This window comes from Artemia franciscana, chromosome 8 (genome assembly GCF_032884065.1).
Source record: "Artemia franciscana chromosome 8, ASM3288406v1, whole genome shotgun sequence".
NCBI lineage: Eukaryota > Metazoa > Arthropoda > Branchiopoda > Anostraca > Artemiidae > Artemia > Artemia franciscana.
Window position 1 is genome coordinate 22,349,895 of NC_088870.1, and position 20,807 is coordinate 22,370,701.

Consider the following 20,807-nt stretch of genomic DNA (forward strand, 5'->3'; position numbering starts at 1 on the left):
ACCAAAAAAATTGGAGGGCACCTAGGCCCCCTCCCACGCTCATTTTTTACCTAAAGTCAACGGATCAAAATTTTGAGATAGCCATTTTGTTCAGCATAGTTAAAAACCATAACAACTATGTCTTTGAGGATGACTTACTCCCCCACAGTCCCCAGGGGAGGGGCTGCAAGTTACAAACTTTGACCATTGTTTACATACAGGAATGGTTATTGGGAAGTGTACACACGTTTTCAGGGGGATTTTTTTTAGTTTTTTCTGGGGGGGAGTTGAGGGGAGGGGGCTATGTGGGAGGATCTTTCCTTGGAGGAATAAGTCATGGGGGAAGAGAAATTCAATGAAAAGGGCGCAGGATTTTCTAGCATTACTATAAAAAAACAATGAAAAAATAAACATGAAAACGTTTTTCAATTAAAAGTAAGGAGTAGCATTAAAACTTAAAACGAAAAGAGATTATTACGCATATGAGGGGTTCTTCTCCTCCTAAATACCTCGCTCTTTATGCTAAAGTATCTTTAGTAATTTCAAATATTTATTCTACGGCCTTTCTGATTCAGGGGTCATTCTTAAAGAATTGGGACAAAACTTAAGCTTTAGTGTAAAGAGCGAGGTATTAACGAGGGGACAAGCCCCCTCATATACATAATAAAAATAGAAGAATATAGAAGTTTGTTACGTAAGTTAATTCTTAAGTTACGGATATTTTTACTAATAAAAACGTTCGTAAAAAATTAAAAGTTCTAGTTGCCTTTTTAAGTAACCAAAAAATCGGAGGGTAACTAGGCTTCCTCCCCCGCTCCTTTTTTTCTCAAAATCATTCGATCAAAACTATGAGAAAGCCAACAAATTTCGTTTTAATTATTCATCTGCGGAGAGCCAAAATCAAAACATGCATTGATTCAAAAACGTTCAGAAATTAAACAAAAAAAACAAGTTTTTTTAACGGAAAGTAAGGAGCGACATCAAAACTTAGAACGAACAAAAATTATTTCGTATATGAAAGGGGCTGCTTCCTCATCAACGCCCTGCTCTTTACGCTAAAGTTTTTTACTGTTTTAAAAAGAACAGTTGAGAGAAAGAGTCAAACTTTAGCGTAAAGAGCGGTGCGTTGATGAGGAAGCAGCCCCTTTCATATACGAAATAATTTTTTTTCGTTTTAAGTTTTAATGTCGCTCCTTACTTACCGTTAAAAAAAACTTGTTTTTTTTATTTAATAGCATTGAAATAATGAAATTAAATAGTTTTTCTAATTTTATTCATTAAATCATGAACATTTTAGAGAATATTGGAAAACCCGATGCTCATTCTACAGATATGCAAATTTCTTTTTGCGTCTCACCTTGTGGCAGGTATAAAGAGAGAGAAGGATTTGTTCATTAAACAGATAATAAACAAAAAATGTTATCAAGAACAATTAAAATAAATGATGATATCAAACATAAAAACAACATATCGTGGTTGGACAAACCACGCCCAATAGTAACAAAAAGCTTAAAACTCATAAAAAAAACCTGGCGAAGGAGAAAAAAATGCCATTTAAAGCTGATTAAGGAATGGTAACTATTAACTCGATTAGTCTCAATAGTAAAACGTAAATATGAAAACTAAACGGGAATTTCAAGAAACAGCCTGAAATCACTAGAAAAATGGCATCAGATCAATTCAAAAAGAACACCATTGGAACCACCAAGGCCGAAAACCCTATACAGGAACTACCTTACGGCTAAAACCATAAATAATAATTACCATTCTTGAATCAACTTCAAATGGCGCTTTTTTCTTACATACCCTTTTTTTTCAAAACAGGTTTAGAAGTTTTCGGTTACTATGTTCTAAAGATCGTTCTTTTCGCTACAACCACGATGAAATATGTATCACACATAGGAGAAACCCTTCGTTTTTTTTTAGTAAGTCCTTGTAAAGAACTAACCACGCTGTCAGCACTTTTACGGTAACCGCTCTTCAAGGCAGTCCCAAAAATCGACTCTTAAAGAAGTAAATCCCATGGGACCGGTAGCCTCTTAACCCCCCCCCCCCTCATCCAGCAATTTTACAGACTTTAGTTTTCTTTTAGTGATAATTGCTCTGTTTTAAATTAAAAAGGAAAATTAATGGGTTCTAGTTGTTGACAGATTTTGGTATATTTGGCAAACGATATTTTTTACAATTTTTTAATTTTTGATCTTATTGTAATCTCCTAAAAAAGAAGCCATGTTTCCAAGAAATGGAAAGAACACGGAATTACCAGCCTCGAAATGAAAGATTATGGTTGATACGATGGTGCTCGTAATTAACTCGTTTTTTTATTTCCGTTTAGAGAGTGTGGTACCTGAAAACTCGTGCAATAAAATCAAAATACCAAAAATTCGAAAATACTTTTTTACTGCTTTAGTGTCTTTTATAAAGAAGAAGTACTAATAATTTCAAGACCTTATAGTTTTCTGATAGTGCTGAAAAAATTGTTCAAATATCATGCTTAGCCCGTGAACGCTTTTCTCCAGTCATGACCAATCAGCACAATTTTGTATGTTGCTAAAAAAACGAGCGACGTTAACACTACTATTGGCTAGAAATCACGGAACTTACAACAAGCAACTGCAATAGATTAAATGAAATCTGCTAGTCACTGGAACAGATCACGACGGGAGGGGGGGGGGGGCTATGAAAAACGTACAAGCAAGCAGATTAACTATTTAAAAACGTATATTACCTATCTCGCCTTCTGCTTAGGTTGCACTCAAAATAAGGGTTGCGAACGTAATTCTTACAGTTCAGCTAGCCAAAAGAAAAAGAATCTTCCAAAAACTGACAATGCTTACCCTTGTATACGACCCCCCTTTCACCTACCAGCAAAACAGAAAAGCAAATCTATTTACAGAGGAAGAGATGCAGTATCTTTTGACACTCACAATACTCATCCTTAAGGTAAACTTCAATCCAGTTTTAAAAAGTTTTCAATTAAGGTGTTTAAACCTCAAATGGCTATTTCGACGTTCGCCAGCAACACTAATACGCCAAATAAACACAATTGTGAAAAACTTGCCTGTGCAATTTCTGAATACACTCAACAGCATAGATTAAGGCATAAACATCGATCAAAAATCCTTTGTAAGAGTTATTCAACGACGTTAATTCGTCAGCCTCTTCTGGTCTAAGTACTTTCAGTTGGTTATTCAATTCATTAGTTGTAATTTCTAGCAACAAAAGATGCCTAGAATAAAAAAGGTACGATGGAAATACAAAGAGAAGAAGAAGACACAGAATAATGGTCAATGGCAAAGAATTTTCCAACAATGGATACAGGGTAACGCACTACTTTTAGGAATGTTAAATATTAGCTCCTTAACTTCAAAGAATTTTATTTTAACGTAAAGAGCAACAAAAGCACATGCAGAATACATTTCAACTCTTCAGCTATCAAATAACGTATATCTTTTAATTGTTATCATTACTTGTTTATATAAAAAAAATTTATCTAAGTAGCTTCCCAACTTTTTTCATTTGAACAAAAAAACATATTATTTTTTCTAAGACAAAATGTTTAAAGTTTGTGCATGTGGGAAACACACATGTCACTGGCGTCAAAAGAAATGAGCTCTTCTATTGCTAAATATGGCCAAAAAATGGCGTAACACACTAGCCTAGAAAAATATAAATATACCAATTTTAAAGCAACAAATTTGCAATGTTGAAACATTTGTCCATTGAAAGCCTAAAATAACTACTATGATTGGCATATTATCAAGTTCTTCGGAATTATCAAGCACTATTAAAAAGAGCAAAATACGGGGGTACACACCTGCAAGGTGCGACAGACGGTGGCAAAACAAAGTGACCCTCACAAACATTAAATGAAAATTCTACCAAATTGGATCAAATGTCAACGAGAAACAAACAAATTTTTAACTTGAGCTTATTTCACTCTCTTGAACATTTCAGGAGGGCAATTGTCCCCTATGCACCCAATAGGTGCCCTGAACACTGATGTTTAAATCTAAGTGATAAACTATTAAACTGACTTTACAACAGTAATGGGAAATCCCCTTTAAAAAATAAGCTACATACATTAACATTGGGGATAAAATATTTAATCTTCCAAGTAACAGGTAAATTGAGTTCACAATTCGAAATTTTGGACCTCACATTTTTTCATCATTATTATCATCCGAATATATGTATGTATGCTTTTGTTTTGAATTAAAAAAGAGTATATAGTATACATGAAATTAATTGCTAAAGCATAGTCTATAAACAAATTATTTAGGGTCAAACCGCTACTTTTTCTCAATACGAATTTTTTTTCTTGCTTTAGACAAGAACGAAAAAACACCGAATCGTTAGTAGCTTTATTTCAGAAAATCTATATTTTTACCTTCGTGTAGTTGCCTTTGCTTGGCAGATAAAACTACTGAGATGATTTTTGAAATGAAGGAGAAATCCAAGGTTGGCGGGAAAGAAAATTAGAAGGGACTCTGGCCGGATGGCTTAGAAAACACACAGCATTTTGCATATCAAGAACTATATAATATCAAAATTCAAATCTACAATTCTTTCATTCAACTGTAATTGTACTGTGGAATTATTTATTGATTCTTACACATAAATAAACATATTAAATTTGAATCTTTAGAGCCAGAGCTTTTCGAACATTGTGCTATGAAAATTGTATGCATTACTTGAGCACTCAGTTCAAATTCAATGCGACATTTAAGGAAATATTACTTATAATTTTGACAAGTCAAAGATAACGAAGCTATTACGCTCTGGTGTGAATGCTTTTCCTCTATGGGCAGCACCATTCCAAAAGTGACCAGATTCTTCAATATAATGCGATAAAATCAAAGCTGTAGGAATAGGCTTGATTCCAGTCCATAAAGAGTTTTAAAAGATAAAATATTGTATCCAAAACTTGACAAACCAAAAAGCTAAAGTCTGCAATACACGTAGATACACGTAATGCACGTAACATTAGCAGCCATTACTTTGTGTGTGTTTGCGATTCATTTTCGACCACATTGATTAAAGAGGAATTAATTAATAGAGGACTTGTAATTAATACTGAAGTGAATTAAGTAATTTTAGTGACAGTTATTCCAAAATGAATTAGTGATGAGTGACAGTTATTCCAAAAGGAGACAGCCGGAACAAGTTTAATAGTGAAATATATTTGTCACCTGTTAGTAGAGAAGGATAACAATAAATAAATAACTCGCACCTTATGCTTGCGCAAGACCTCCTTGCGCTAGACTAAAATCAGGAAAAGCTCTCTTAGCAGGGTTGTCATCTCTAGCAATTTATTACTAATTTTAGGATTATTTCTCTCTCCTTAGTCAAGACCTTTTTGAGCAAAATTGTTTGAGCGGTTTTTTTTTCACATTTTCTTAATATAACAGTAATTGTAAAAAAATTTAAATCACTCCAAGATAAAAATAAAAACGAATACGTGCTTGAAGAAACCATTGGTTCGACTTATTTTTGCTTGTCTAGTGATTTTCAAACAATTAAAGGGGCAGGTTTTATTTAATTTTTTTCCGGCACCAGTACCAGCCTTGCTTCTTAGGATGAAAAGGGCTGATAAAATTAACATTAAGTAACTCCCATGGCTGTCTTTTACGAAGAGATTCAAAAGACCCTTGTCATGATAACAAGATAAATACGTGGGCCTAAAAGGAACAGAGTCAGGAAAGACTACTTTAAATAGAGATTTATTAGGTACAACACCATTCAAAACGGATTCTTTCAATCACTGTTGCCAAAATAAAACTAAATTACAGGCGAGCAATTATTTGACAAATATTTTTAGGGCCTCCACAACAGTGAATTATGTTATTTAGAGAAAAAATGATAATTAAGAACTCACTCTCTGTTGCCGTCAGCGGATGTCAATGCCAAAAATCTATTCATCATGACTAAACACGCCAGCTGAATAAACTTCATAAATCCGTTAGCCACCAAGTAACAGGCGAAATTATCCACACGTCGATCTTCTTGACTTTGTGAAGATGCTGATGAAGCAACACTTTCGTAAACAGAAAGTTCATATTGGAAAAACTAAATAAAGAACACACAAACTTAGGTTCACCATGGAATCTATAAGCACGTAGGGGGACACAAGTTTAAGGGTTGGGTTTATGAAGAAGATCTAAACTAGGGATAGTAGGGTTGTTCAAAACGTGAGAAAGCATGCATTTTTCTAGTTTCTCTATGGGGGTGCTTTAGACCAATTTTCGTTGAGAAAAAGAATCCACACTGTAGCCTTTTTCATGCAGATAAGTAATATATTCAAATTAGTACCGCCATTCAGATTAACTACTATTAGCACCACTTTCTCACGAACATAAACAGGTAACACGACTTTGAAAATTAATTAACATTACCAAAGACGAATTTTATGTCTAAAACATACAAAACTAATCTTTCTTGAAAGGAAAACAATGTGTTTTTTTTCTCAGTATGCTGTAAAACTCAAGATTGTATTACATGTGTTATAAATGATGATGATGTTGACGGAATAGTTGACGAACAATTAATTCATGTATATCCGCTAGTAGCGCTGAACTCTTCAAGAAGTTATCGAAGCTCTTCGTATGTATAAAAGTATCATGTCATTTCACGCTAGAGAAAAATTTTGGAATATTTTTTTTTTCATTGCAACAACGTCAGAATGGCAGAAGCCCAATGATCACTTTAGTTCAATTATAAGACTAGCTTTGCAAATATATACTAAAGATCGTCGACTAAAGAAATAAAATAAAATGATTTTATTATAATTTCCGTATTTTGGCACATTCACCAATTCAATTTTGACAAGCATATAGATGATTAGGAATGAAAACTCTATTCTGAATCTTTTGCATATTGGATTTTGATATCTTAGTTTCCAAAAATAATATTAATTAATTTTCTAATATCCAATATAATAACAAAATATCTAGTCCATTAACATTCCAAATAACTCAGACATGACATGTCAAATTGACCTCAGTCCAATAGTTCTAACATGACTCTAGCTTCAAAATACAAAATCTCAACAAGGAAACTCTAAAAGGTCTATCAATTAAATTAATACGAAAAGAAGAGGTACAAAAGGCTTAATATACTTAAAAAATAAGTTCTACAAAACAATAGCCACAGATAAATAAAATAACCTTTAGAAAAGATTAAATGAGAGAAAGTAATTTGAAATTTAAAGCAATTTAAAGAAGTGAAGAAAATCATAGCCTAAAAGGAGATTAAAAGCTACTGGTGACTCTGAATTTGTGTAAACTACATTTAATTTTAGTTACATCTTTGCCTTTCATGTGAGAGGGTGGATCTCTTAATGTTCAACTTTATTATTCGCCTTTTTTAGTTTTAAACTCAAGGGGGTTATTCGGCACAAGCAGAGACTCAACAACAAAAAAGTAATAACCACGAATATCCAACAGCGTATAAAACCGTCTAGTAAAGCTACCACGGATACCAAATAGGAAGTAGAATATTTGAAAACCGGTTGCACCCTCATTGTCCAAATCAACTCATTTCAATAAAATGGTATCCATACTTGTGTCTTAGCTACGTTTTTGCATGGTTTTCAAATACTATAAATTTCTTGAAGCTTTGAGTACAAAATAAAGAGAGTAAGATTTCAAGGTTATTCTAAAACCAAAAGGTTAAGTGTTTGAATCTCGTGCTGACAATTATTAGCCAGATACAATTTTTACAAGTAACCTGGGTTTGCCTTCTAAGTCTATCTAACTCTTGCCAGTTCATAAGTAGAGGCCGACAACTTTCTGTTGGTCGTCAATTTCAATTGAAAGCAAGGTCGACATTGCTAGCCAGTTCGCAAATATCACTTTTAGCAATTTTAATTGACATCATTTATCTACGTCTTCTTTTATTTCATTTGATTTTCATTTTTCTTTTAATTTTACCTACAGTTCTAAAGCATTCTTCTGGTAGTCACAGCTTCTTTATTCTTAGTCTTTTTATCCTTTTGCATGTTTCTCCCAGCCGTAAAGATGGCAAAGCAGGAATATTTGACCAAATAGCTCCTTTTAATAGCTGTTAATTCACTAGCTGACAATTTTATGTTTTAGATTATTTCTTTTCATAGTCAGGCTTAGCACCAGAGTCATTTTTTTTATCAAATATAAAATTTTAGGTCCTTTTCTCAACTTATTATTTTAATCAATAATAGAAAATCTAATTCCAAAACAAAATAATTGATTTTCTCTAGATATATTTCTTCCCAGTCCCTCTTATCTCTTGGATTATTATCTTTCAATTAATCCCTTTTTTCAGTTCATTAAAAATATGAGACTAAAAGTCATAATGTAAATTGCCAGTCGAAAAATTTTAGTTTTAGTTGACCATCCTAAATTCTTAGAGGTACTTCCCTTTTAGGTTTTCCTTTTAGACCCTGTACACTACCAATTTCTTTATTCATTTTCTACCACTTTTATATCAACTTTATCATCAATTACTAGAGAGTTTGTCAGTGAAATTATCAGCAGTTATCATCTTCTCAATCCTAACGCCTCTGTTCCATAGAAATAACTCTTTAATCTACCGACATCCAATGACTGGACTGATTCATGCGGAATTTTGTCTGTTGATTTCAAACCTGATTTCACACTCCTTGCGTCACCAACAGTTTTGGGTAATAATCTTCCAATTTTTCTTTTTTACTGTAATTTGTGTTTCGGGGTTTAGAAAAGGGCTAATTGTTACACAATCTCTTATTCTTTTTACTTCTAAACTCCAAAATTGTGTTCAGATTTTTTTTTTTTTTTTTTTTTTTTTTACACGTCCAGTTTTCCCGTAATGATTTTCTGAAAGTTTTTTGCAAAAAGTCCGAGTGTTAAAAAAAAGAATAAATATAACCCTAGTTTTGAATTCAATTTCATAATACCTATACCTCACGAAAAACAATTAATGGCATATTTGGATTCAGCGCCCTAAAAGTAAACCAACCCAATATTAGGTCTTATCTTCTAATTCCATATAAAAAACATAGAAACAAAGAACAAATTTAGAAACGAACATAAATATTACCGCATTAAACATTTCATTTGCAGATTCATATTTTTGATGTTCCTGAACTTTTTCTAAACTACTTTGCTCGATGCTGAAACTAGAACCAGGAGGAGCCAATTCCCACTTGTTGAAATCAATTTGAGGCTCTGCTGATTGAGTTGGAAGGGAGACTACAACTGAATTGGGTACTTCGGCGTTGCTTGCATTAACAGTGGATGTTTCATCAACTTCCATTGGCTAAAATTATTAGCATAATTAACAAATTAAACTGAAAGAACAACTGAAAATCAAGTAAATACAAATTCCCTGAATATAATGAAGAAAGAATTTTGTTATTATAGTAATCAGTTTAAAAGAGGATCTAAACTGGACTATTTTCTAAGTCATAAAATAAGAAAGGACCAAAGATAAGAGTTTTAAACGTATTCCAAAGGTACAAAATTAAGTGTCTGGATCCATTACCAAAAGTTTCATTTTAAAATCAACAACTTCCCAAGAAAATGAAAATAGTATTTGACCAACTATTTCACCAATTATTTTCGGCATTACCTAACTTTATTCGACAATTGAAAAAATTGGGCAACTTGATACGTCAACATTACATGGGGTTCTGATTGTTTAGATGGAATACAATCAACGGCTGAAACAGATACTTCAGTGTTACCTGCATCACTGAAAAGTAATCAGCTTAGTCGACTCCAATTATCTAAAATTACATTTAATGAGTTGAAGGGCCAAGTGTTTTTTGTAGGGTGATTCGCATGCAGTTTTCAAGCGTAGCCTATCATATCATTATTTTTCCTTGAGCTTCAGTTTTCATTGAATTGACATTAAAACTCAAATTCTAGTAACAATTCATAAGCATTACAATTACAACTAAATAAATTTAGACCATAACATACAGTCGTTGTAACACCTAAAGGTCGTATCTGACATTTTCATACTTCTGAATTAATAGCCTAAAAGCTTTTGCTGAGAAGCATTACAAGGAAGTATAGGCAGGTCAATGTACGCTCAATTACACTTCGACCACGCTGATCTACATTATCATACTGGTCCTTCCTTTGGGAACAGTTTGCCAAACGATTCTGGACAATTACCTCAGGCTTTTGAAAACGCCAGATACGACTATCAGGCCTATCAGCAACGATGGGATAACTTTAAAATTGTAACTTTATAAACAACAAAATATTCGATGAGGGTGATCTTTTGGAACTCGAAATAGGTATCGCAACTAACCCTCATACGTCATGATTTTCGACACTTACGGGACTTATTTCAAGAACAATATTTTGCAAGAATTGTCGCTAATTTCACATGCTTTCTTCATACGCAATGAGCGTGGAACTCATTTGAGATTTAAATCTCATACCTCTGGTAATTAAGAAGGAAATTCCTCTGTGCAAGCTTACGATATCGCAGTGTGTCATATCATACCAGCCAAAAGGAAAGGAGCGATGCAGAATACCGAAACAAATATACTGTAGAGAAGGAGCCATAAACAAAAAAACTCCAGAGAGGCGGGGTAAAGATTAAAGAAAAGGTTTTTTTATAATGAAAGTATTTCAAAATTTTCCGCTTTATATATTTCGGCAGTCTGGTCCAATAAAAGGGGGAAGGCAGCAGCCCATTATGCCTTCTCCTCTTGACACCCGTGCAGAGGACGCCATTTAAAAACCTAGAAATTCTTAAGCTAAAAACTAGTGTCACAAAATTTCAAAATTTTCTGAAAATTTGTTTAGCAATAAAACAGAAAGCACGCATTAACGACTAAACAGCTGCAGATGCAGTATTTTCTTTCATTGTTAAGTATTACCAAACTATTGGGAATGAGGTAGCATTTTAAGTTGTTTTTTTTTTTTTTTTTTTTTTTTTTTTTTTTTTTTTTTTTTATATATTTCTAGTCTGTACAAACAGTTATTAACATTAATTCAAAAGCGATTTATTTATGGTAATGCATCAAATAACAAATATATTTCTTTAGTTCTTTTGTACTTAAAAGACCATTTTCCTTAATTTTTTTTTTTTTTGCTACTTCATATTTTTATTTTCTCAAGCTTTTTTTGAGTGTTTTTATATACATATAGATAACAGTGCTCGCAAAAACTGAGGGAAGATTGATCCTTGGCTACACCCTCCTTCTTCAACATTTACATATATAATTTATATTCAAAATTATTGAAAAAATAAACAGAATAGTGAAATCCAATGGTTAAAAAAAAACTACGACACTTTTTGTGGACTAAAACAATGTTTGTCCATTTTGGAGGTTTTTCACTGAAGAGTTTGAGCAAAATTTGAATAAACTTTAGAGGTAGATTATGAGCAATGAATCAAACAGTTCACGATAAAAAACAGTAAAAAAAAGTGACAGATTCCCAAACCCTTAGCCTTTTTTTGTAAGTAGGCCATTTTGACATAGAAGTAAAGGCTAATAAAGAGTAAGAAAAGAAAGAGAAAAGAACATAGTAAAAGTAAGCTAGTTATGATAATCATGTCATCATATCCAAACCAAATATACTTGCTTTTTTATTAATAATATTTCAAGGAATATTAAAAAGCTTTTCTACATTAACAGCATTCTATATAATGAAAACAGTGTTTGTGCTTTGTTTCTTTGATAATCAATTATCCTACTCTTGATTGAGCATTGTTCTCTTTTTTTCTACAGGATTTGATATAATATTCATTACTAAAGAAAGCAGATTAAAAAATAATGATCTTGTAAACCAAATTTAGAGAAATCTATCGGACTTCAAAAGAGTTATTAACATCTTTAACTTATCGTTATTATTTCCATTTATCATTGGCTACTAAACTCCAATTTTATTTTATGCTGTTTAAACTTCTTTCATTTGACTTCACGAATCTAACTTTAACTCGAATTCTGAGAATTACGTGGCATGAAAATAAGAGTATAGAAAAAATATCTTATACACCTAAAAAATACAAGAAAATTTCCTATTTCTTGTATGTTACATAGCGTTTTTGATCTCTATGTTATTTTCTTGTATGTTCTAGCTATATGGCTTAGATTTCTTTTTTTTTTCTTTATGTATAGATAAAGGCTTCAGGGTGCGAATTTCCCTCAACACACATTTTTTTTTTCACTATCTTAATTCAAACTTTTACCGTTGCTTATATTTTAATTTCATTTTATCTATAAATACAGAGGCAGCGTAGTGTAAGAAATTATTTATGAAGGATATGTTCAATTACTAGACTCAACATTCCTTGTTTTGTTTCAGACGTTCGAGTAGAAAGGGGAAATTATTTATGAAGGACATGTTCAATTACTAGACTCAACATTCCTTGTTTTGTTTCAGACGTTCGAGTAGAAAGGGAAAATTATTTGTGAAGAATATGTTCAAGTACTAGACTCAACATTCCTTGTTTTGTTTCAGACGTTCGAGTAGAAAGGGGAAATTATTTATGGAGGATATGTTCAATTACTAGACTCAACATTCCTTGTTTTGTTTCAGAAGTTCAAGTAGAAAGGGGAAATTATTTATGAGGGATATGTTCAATTACTAGACTCGACAGTCCTTGTTTTGTTTCAGACGTTCGAGTAAAAAGGGTAAATTATTTATGAAGGACATGTTTTATTAATAGATTCAACATTCCTTGTTTTGTCTCAGACGCATAACTAGTAAGGGAAAATTATTTATGATGAATATGTTCTATTACTAGACTCAATATTCCTTGTTTTGTCTCAGAAGTTTGACTAGTAAGGTTATTTATCAAGGATATGTTCTATTACTAGACTCAACATTCCTTGTTTTGTCTTTTTTTCATCATAACTGTTGTTTGAAGATGCAACGACAAAACAATAAGAAAATTACAAGGAGGCCTCAAGGAAGGGATATGTATAAAAACCTGCGTGTTTTGTTAAATATTTGTTATTATTTAAAACTGCTAAATTTTGACATTGGTCAGTTCGGATCTAAAACTGTAACAACTTGGTGTTTCGAGGATTTCAAATGTATTCTACTTAACAAGTCCAAATTTATTGGACATTCAAATGGACACAAGATTCGAGGCGGGCATAAAAACTAAGCCTTCTAAGGTATTGTTTTCCAATAGCTTCAGCACCGCAGAAAAAAGAAAGAAAAAATAGAAAAGAAGAAGAGTTACTTTTCATTAACTCGAAAAGATGTCCTCGAAATACGATTTCAACCTACTAACTCCACTACGTCCTTATTTATAAGGATTACAGATTAGATGGAGCTTAAAGGTCATAACTAAAAATAAAAGAAATACTGGCTTGTAATCCAATTCAAATCATGGGGATCGCCTTGCAAAGACAAGACAATTTAGCAGTCCACGAGTAAGAGACATAATAGTTCTTGCAGTCCACGAGTAGGAGACATAACAGTTCTTGCAGTCCATACAATACGACAAACAAACTAAAGAAAAAATAAATACAAAATCTAGGCTAATAGAGGTACAGTTGTCTTTACATACTCTTTTAATGGTTACAATAGGGAAGAGACGGAGGTAGGAACTACAAGACCTTCCCAGGCTATAATTTGGGTTGTAGGTCTATCATCGAAAGGTCATTCATGTAGCCTAGTAGCCTTCCAAGTAAGTTAAAGCCATTCTCTAAAGACAAAATTTATAAAAAAAAAAATTTATGAAACTAACCTCCCTCTGCTTCTCATCCCATGCTTGGCACTCTTCCTCTAGCTTTTTCGAATCTTCTTCGACGAATTGCATTAAATCCGAAGGTAAGTTATCTTCAAAATTAGACCCTATAAAAATACACATATACATTTATGGTGGTTGTATCAACCTAGTGAAGATATATATATATATATATATATATATATATATATATATATATATATATATATATATATATATATATATATATATATATATATATATATATATATATATATATATATATATATATATATATATATATATGTTATTAAAACTAGGCTTTCCTCTTCAGTTTTGTTAGGTTTATGGCTTTTAACTCCCAAGTATACAGCATGTTACAATAATTATCTCTTTATTCTTTTTTAAAAAATTGGAGACTTTTTGTCCGAAGGCTATACGTTGATAAATATATCTCAAAATTGCGTTTCTTCATTAAATATTTAGTTTAAATGGTAGAATAATTTCTGCCCATAAAATTTTTAGACAAAATCAAAATCAGGACGATTATAAGCCTTGAAGGAGAAAACAAAAGCAAAACAAAAGATTAAGCAGTTAATACTACACCTCCCCGCCACCCATTTTTTTTCTGTTTTAATGATGGGCCGACAGAAACGGAAATAACAACAGTTTCATATTTACGTTTTCTGACGCTTCAAAAATCTCATATTTTAGCACATTTATAGTGATGTTACTCTTCTTATATACATTGTTTCAAATAGAATTATTTCCACAAAAACCCATTTTTCTTTAATTTTGCATCTGAAAAATCAAGCACAAAATAGAAAATATATTATAAAGTAGAATTAGACCAATTTAATCATGAAAACCAAAGAGCCTTTTATTATAAGCGAACACATAAAACTCCCCAATATATTGACCTTTAGCCTTGAAAGACAGAGTCAATCAACTTTTATATCTCCATTAGCTACTAAGCGAGATGAGCGGAGAGAGGATCCTCTTTCTTGGCATTTTGTCTGTTCACTTTTTAGGACCAATGTTTACTTATACTAACTGAAAAATCTTGCTTCATCATCACACCAAATAACTGCCTCTTTATGTAAGCATTTGCTCATACTGTTGTCTCTCATCTGAGCCTACTCTCTACCGATTGTGACGGTATTCTATGATAAAATCTTCTAATTTTTGTTTTACCCCTGCCAAAGCCTTATTGGCGGTATGGTTATCCACTTTATGTTAGGGCATCTTACACCCAAATGGCAAAACTCCGGGGGATCTGGGATAGCAGGGCAGTCCGTGGCACCACCAAAACAATAAACTAAGAACAAAGGTGACAGAACGGATGCCTAGGCACACAGCTCACTCTGAGTACCTAAAGTAGAGAAAGCCTACGAAAAAGGACTTTGAAGCCAGCTTTGTTCGACACTGTACGTTCATCTTCAACCGGTTTTCCGCGGGGGGGGGGGGCATTCCATTAACATCATATGTTGATTCCTTTAAAAGAAGGTCCAGCGGATGGAATAATTCTAACAATTCAATTTAGCAAGGGAACAGCAAAATATAATCCATTTCTGACGTGCGAATCCCCATAGGATAGTACGCTATACAAAATACGAACTACGAAAATGTCAAGTAAAAACGAGAAAATTATCCGCCTATTCGTGAACTCCTGTGATGACACAAAGGACCTTTTTGTTGAATTTGATCAGTCTGCTCCTACGCGTCTAGGGGGATGGAAAATAGATTTTGTAATTCGACTACAGGGCTTCTAAGGTCCCAGACTTTAACAACATAGATCCTCTTATTCATATGGCCATAGAAAAATGACCCAACAGTGTCAGGTCAAGATGCCAATCCAAGGGCTATTTCCAGCTCCCTGGAAATATTTAAAAAGAAATTATTTTGAACATCCAGTGATTAGTAAGGTAGAGTGATGAAGGATAAGGATTTTCCTTCTTTAATTCATAGTTCATAAAACTATTGATTACGAATAATAAATGTTTATTTTGCATATTAATTCCGTGTATATTAGTTGCACAGCAAACCAACTAAAACTAATGCATTTTAGTTAAGCCATACTATAGATACTATAGAGGCCTTGTCTTACACCATACTTTAAAAAGGTTATTCCGTACAGTACTGGCACATACGTAAACGTTGTATGAAATTTTCAATTTTTGAGTCTATCCCAACCAAAACCATGGGTCTATCCCAACCAAAACCATAAGTCCATATCCTTAGGCTGAGTCCATACCCAGCCTAAGAATAAATTAAATAAACATTTTCCATTAAAAAGGATAGGCAACGACAATATTATTAACAAAGTTCATGCAAAGACTGTTAATTAAATTAATATTGTACAATTTTTCGAGGAAACTATAAAAATAGAGAAAATCGTTCTATCATTGTTACTAATGAAGGTTAAATATAGGTGACTTTGAGAATTACATTTTCACACAACTTTTTACTTTTTGTTGGCTGGCACGGACCATTGCTATAATTCGAACTGTCTTTTGCTTATTACAACTTAATATGTATATGGCAGTGTTATATTATACAATCTTTTTACCTAATAAATTGTCTCTCTTCTTTTCATCTACATATATTAAGCAGTAGGCACTAGCCTTGGTATGAGGGCCACCGTAAGCATCTTTCTCCAGCTCAGTCCAAGAGACTTCAGTAACAAGGTGGTCATTGAATTTCATCCAAGTATCTCTGTTTTGGTCCCAGATATAAGACCAGTAGTGACCAGAAGCAGCTTCCCCACCATGAACCATGACTGCGTGAAGGTCATACGCTACCTGTAATATTACATTAATATACTTATGATACCAATTGATGTATAAAAACAAACAGGTAGATTCAAACATAATAATAAAAGTGAAAATCCGTCTTCAGTGAGATATGTGTCAGCAGCCTCTGGAATATGGTTCCACTTTCTTTGCCGCTGGGATGCGGCAGCACTTCGAAGGACTCTGGCATCTGAGTTACATGATTATAAGCAAAAAATCGCATCAAAATAAAACTTCTCACAACAAATATCGGTATTTATAAAGATTTACTACACACTAAAACTACATCAAGGGAAAAACTAAGGATTTGTCCCTATTGAACTACTATTTGTATAAAATTATTCATAAAGATTCTGGACAATATACAGTTTTTGCCTAGATATGTCTTCGACATGAGATCAACTAGCTTCAGATATATCTTTTGCAGCTAACAAGGATGCCTCCAGGATATTTTTTCGGCGGGGGGGGGGGGGAAACTTTGAATGAAAGTTCCAATGAAATAAATTGAAGCACTTTAAATGTGTTAACTCATTAAAATAAAAATACTTGGTTTTAAACAGACTTGAGGACAAAGGAGAACAAACAAATAGAGGACTAGGTCTCAAAGGGAGGTGCAGTATCGTTACCCTTTTTCTAAGGGGACGAGATTACCATCCTCCCAGTCTCCTCCAGACAGGCAACCCAATTTTGAGGAAATCCAATTCTGAACTGGAAGCCCCAGTATTTTTTGCAATTTATATTTCATTACTAACATCTAAAATAAACCGTTTAATAATTTCCCAGTCAAATTGAATTTTAACAGGTTACTTAGATTTAGAACTTCCCACACCGGTCAGCGCATAAGGCGGCAACGATGCCTTTCCAGCGCCTTCAGCCAAAGATCATCAGGGGGTAATCTTGACAGCGCTGAATCTTTTCCTAGGTATCGTCCAGGTGTAGCCTTCTATCGTCCACGTCGTCGAACTCCTGGAGGAGTCTAACACCAAACATCATGAGGCAGACGATTGCTGCCAATTTTAAGCATGTGTCCACAATATAGCCACCGACTGCTTATGACTTTATCAGTAACGAGTGGCTGTTTAGTCTTCTCTCTAATGAATGAGTTGGAAATTTTGTCCGTCCAGTTGATTCCGAAATCCATCGAAGACAATTATTTTCAAAACGTTGGATTCTTATCTCTAGCTGTTTTGTCAGCGCCCAGCTTTCAGAACCATGCATTAGTATTGACAGGGCATTAATATTGAAGAGCCTCAATTCTAGCTTCAAAGAGAAAGTGACACTTCTTCAAACGTTTCTTAACTTATCAAAGGCGCTTCCTGTGCATGCGATATGTGGCAATTTAATGCTCAGGGCTTCCATCGGTCCTCACTAGACTCCCAAAATATTTAAACATATCTACCTCTTAAATTCCTCTTGGTGATCAAGACAAGGTATGGGTCCCTTATTTTGTATGCCACAACTGTAAAGAGATAACGTGACTGGACTAAAGGAAAGTTAAAATGTCTGCCATTTGAAGCTCTAATGATACGGAGAATCCCAAGCGATTATATTACAGACTGGTATTTTTGTCTAGAAAAATACAGGGGGGGGGGGGGGTTGGCAAGAAAGTTCGAAACAAGATTACTTACCCTAATATCCCATTAGCTATCCGCTCTACGTCACACTCTGATAACTATCCTGTGCCACTTTTTAAGAAGGTTACAGAGCCAGGAGAAGAGAGTAACAACAGTGGTGGTAATAAAAACACATCAATGCCTGATGATGAAACTCAAACTTACTAATATGACAAATTGTTGCTGTCACACGTAAAAATGGCGTGTGACATTTTCACGTTTCTAAGATAATTATCAAGAACCATTTGCTAAGCTGTTCTCAAAGGGAGGATCTGCAGGACGAAGTCATTAAACAACCAAAGCGTCACTGAGCACGCATTACCCTGCTGATTCTCCCTCTGAGAAAATGGCAAAATAGCAAATAGAAGATAGTTGTTGGCGATTATTCAGACGTTTGAAAATGTCATACACGTAATAGTGGCAAAATGTCAAACCAGATTCCAAATCAAGATTGAAAGAAAAAGTCTAATTGGATAGATGCAAAAGAACTTCTCTCTATAGAAAACTAGAGAAGTCCCATTCCCTTTTCACAGAGAACAATCAATTTGTAAATCGTCAAGAGCCAGGCCATATTTGCTATACTGTGTGTTACTTATCATGATCCAGCAGAATGGAGATTATCTCTGGACAGTTCAAAGCGTAATTGTTTGCCGTAATTAGGAGCCGTAATTGTTTACAATTTGGCAAACACACACACATGTGACAATTTCAAAAGTATTTAGAGATAACAACCCACAATCCTTAGGATTTCTTGCATCGATCCACGGCTACAAATGAAACATGAATCCATCACAGTACACCGGTGACAAAAAAAAACAATTCAAATAATGGAGTTTTCGTCGGGAATCGGCACCAAAGACGACAAAAGCAACTTCATCAGCCATCAAGATCACGTCATTTTTATGGCACTTGGTATTTACCAAGTGACATATAGCGATCGCAAATTATGTCGGTCTGTCCCGGTTTTTCTAGTTTGGGCACTTCCAGATAAGCTAGAACGATGAAATTTGGCAGGCGTATCAGGGACCAGACCAGATTAAATTAGAAATAGTCGTTTCCCCAATTCGACCATCTGGGGGGGGGGACGGTTAATTCGAAAAAATTCGAAAAATGGGGTATTTTTAATTTACGAACGGGAGATCGGATCTTAATGAAATTTGATATTTAGAAGGATATCGTGTCTCAGAGCTCTTATTTTAAACCCCAATCGAATCCGGCGACATTGGGGCAGTTGGAGGGGGAAACCTGAAATCTTGGAAAACGCTTAGAGTGGAGGGGTCGGGATGACACTTGGTGGGAAAAATAAACACAAGTTCTATATACGTGATTGACATAGCCGGAATAGATCCGCTCTCTTTGGGGGAGTCGGGGGGAGGGTTAATTCTGAAAAATTCGAAAAATGAGGTATCTTTAACTTACAAAGGAATGATCAGATCTTAATGACATTTCATACTTAGAAGGACCTCGTAGCTCAAATCTCTAATTTTAAATCCCGATCGGATCCAGTGTCATTGGGGGGAGTTGGAGGGGGGAGCCGGAAATCTTGGAAAACGCTTAGAGTGGAGAGATCAGGATGAAACTTGGTGGGAAGAATTTGACATAACTGAACCGGATCCACTCTCTTTGGGGGAGTTGGGGTGGGGGGGGGGGACCTAATTCGGTAACTCGGAAAAATTAGAAAAAATGAGATATTTTTATATTAAGAACGGGTGATTGAATCCCAATAAAATTTTATATTTAGAAGGACCTTGTGTCTCACAGCTCTTATTTTCAATCCTGACCGGATCCAGTGACATTGAGGGGAGTTGGAGGAGGAAACCGGAAATCTTGGAAAACGCTTAGAGTGGAGAGATCGTGATGATACTTGGTGGGAAAAATAAGCACAAGTCCTAGATATGTGATTGACATAACCAAACCAGATTGGCTCTCTTTGGAGGAGTTGAGGGGGGGTGGAGGGGGAAACAGATATCTTGGAAACCGGAAATCTTGGAAAACGCTTAGAGTGGAGAGATCGGGATGAAACTTGGTGAGAAGAATAAGCACAAGTCCTAGATACGTGATTGACATAACTGGACTGAATCCGCTCTCTTTGGGGGAGTTGGGGGGGGGGGGGGGTTGATTCGAAAAAATTAGAAAATTTGAGGTAGTTTTAACTTAAGAACAGGTGACCGGATCTTAATGAAATTTAATATTTAGAAGGAACCCATGTCTCAAAGCTCTAATTTTAAATCCCGACCAGATCTGGTAACATTGGGGGGAGTTGGAGGGGAAACCGGAAATCTTGGAAAACGCTTAGAGTGGAGAGATCGGGATGAAACTTGGTGGGTAGAATAAGCAAATGTTGTAGATACGTGATTGACATAACCGGACTGGATCCGCTCTCTTTGGGTGAGTTAGGGGGAGGGTCCAGTGCTTTGGCGAGTTCGGTGCTTCTGGACGTGCTAGGACGATAAAAATTGGTAGGCGTGTCACAAATTGACTTGATAAAGTCGTTTTCCCCGATTCAACCATCTGGGTGGCTGAAGGGAGAGAAAAAATTAGAAAAAATGAGGTATTTTTAACTTACGAGTGGGTGATCGGATCTTAATGAATTTTGATATTTAGAAGGACCTCGTGTCTCAGAGCTCTTATTTTAAATCCCGACCGGCATTAAGCCTATGATTTTCCTTTTAAAAGAATCTATTGATTCTTAGAATTTTGCTAGAGCTCATGCCATATGAGCTCTTGGCTCTTCCGACCTCGTCACAAGTGCCATATGAGCTCT

General features: G+C 34.4%; 1 protein-coding gene across 1 annotated transcript in view; it reads right to left on the reverse strand.

The window, feature by feature from the left end:
• LOC136030150 (ubiquitin carboxyl-terminal hydrolase 28-like) overlaps positions 1 to 20,807 on the reverse strand; it is a 58,673-nt gene that overhangs the window by 11,919 nt on the left and 25,947 nt on the right. The window contains exons 8-12 of the mRNA XM_065708853.1: positions 16,208 to 16,439; positions 13,660 to 13,766; positions 9,034 to 9,252; positions 5,858 to 6,048; positions 3,041 to 3,208 (exon numbers count right to left, since the gene is read on the reverse strand). Of these exons, the coding sequence (XP_065564925.1) occupies positions 3,041 to 3,208; positions 5,858 to 6,048; positions 9,034 to 9,252; positions 13,660 to 13,766; positions 16,208 to 16,439 (917 nt within the window). The remainder of the gene's footprint in view (positions 1 to 3,040; positions 3,209 to 5,857; positions 6,049 to 9,033; positions 9,253 to 13,659; positions 13,767 to 16,207; positions 16,440 to 20,807) is intronic.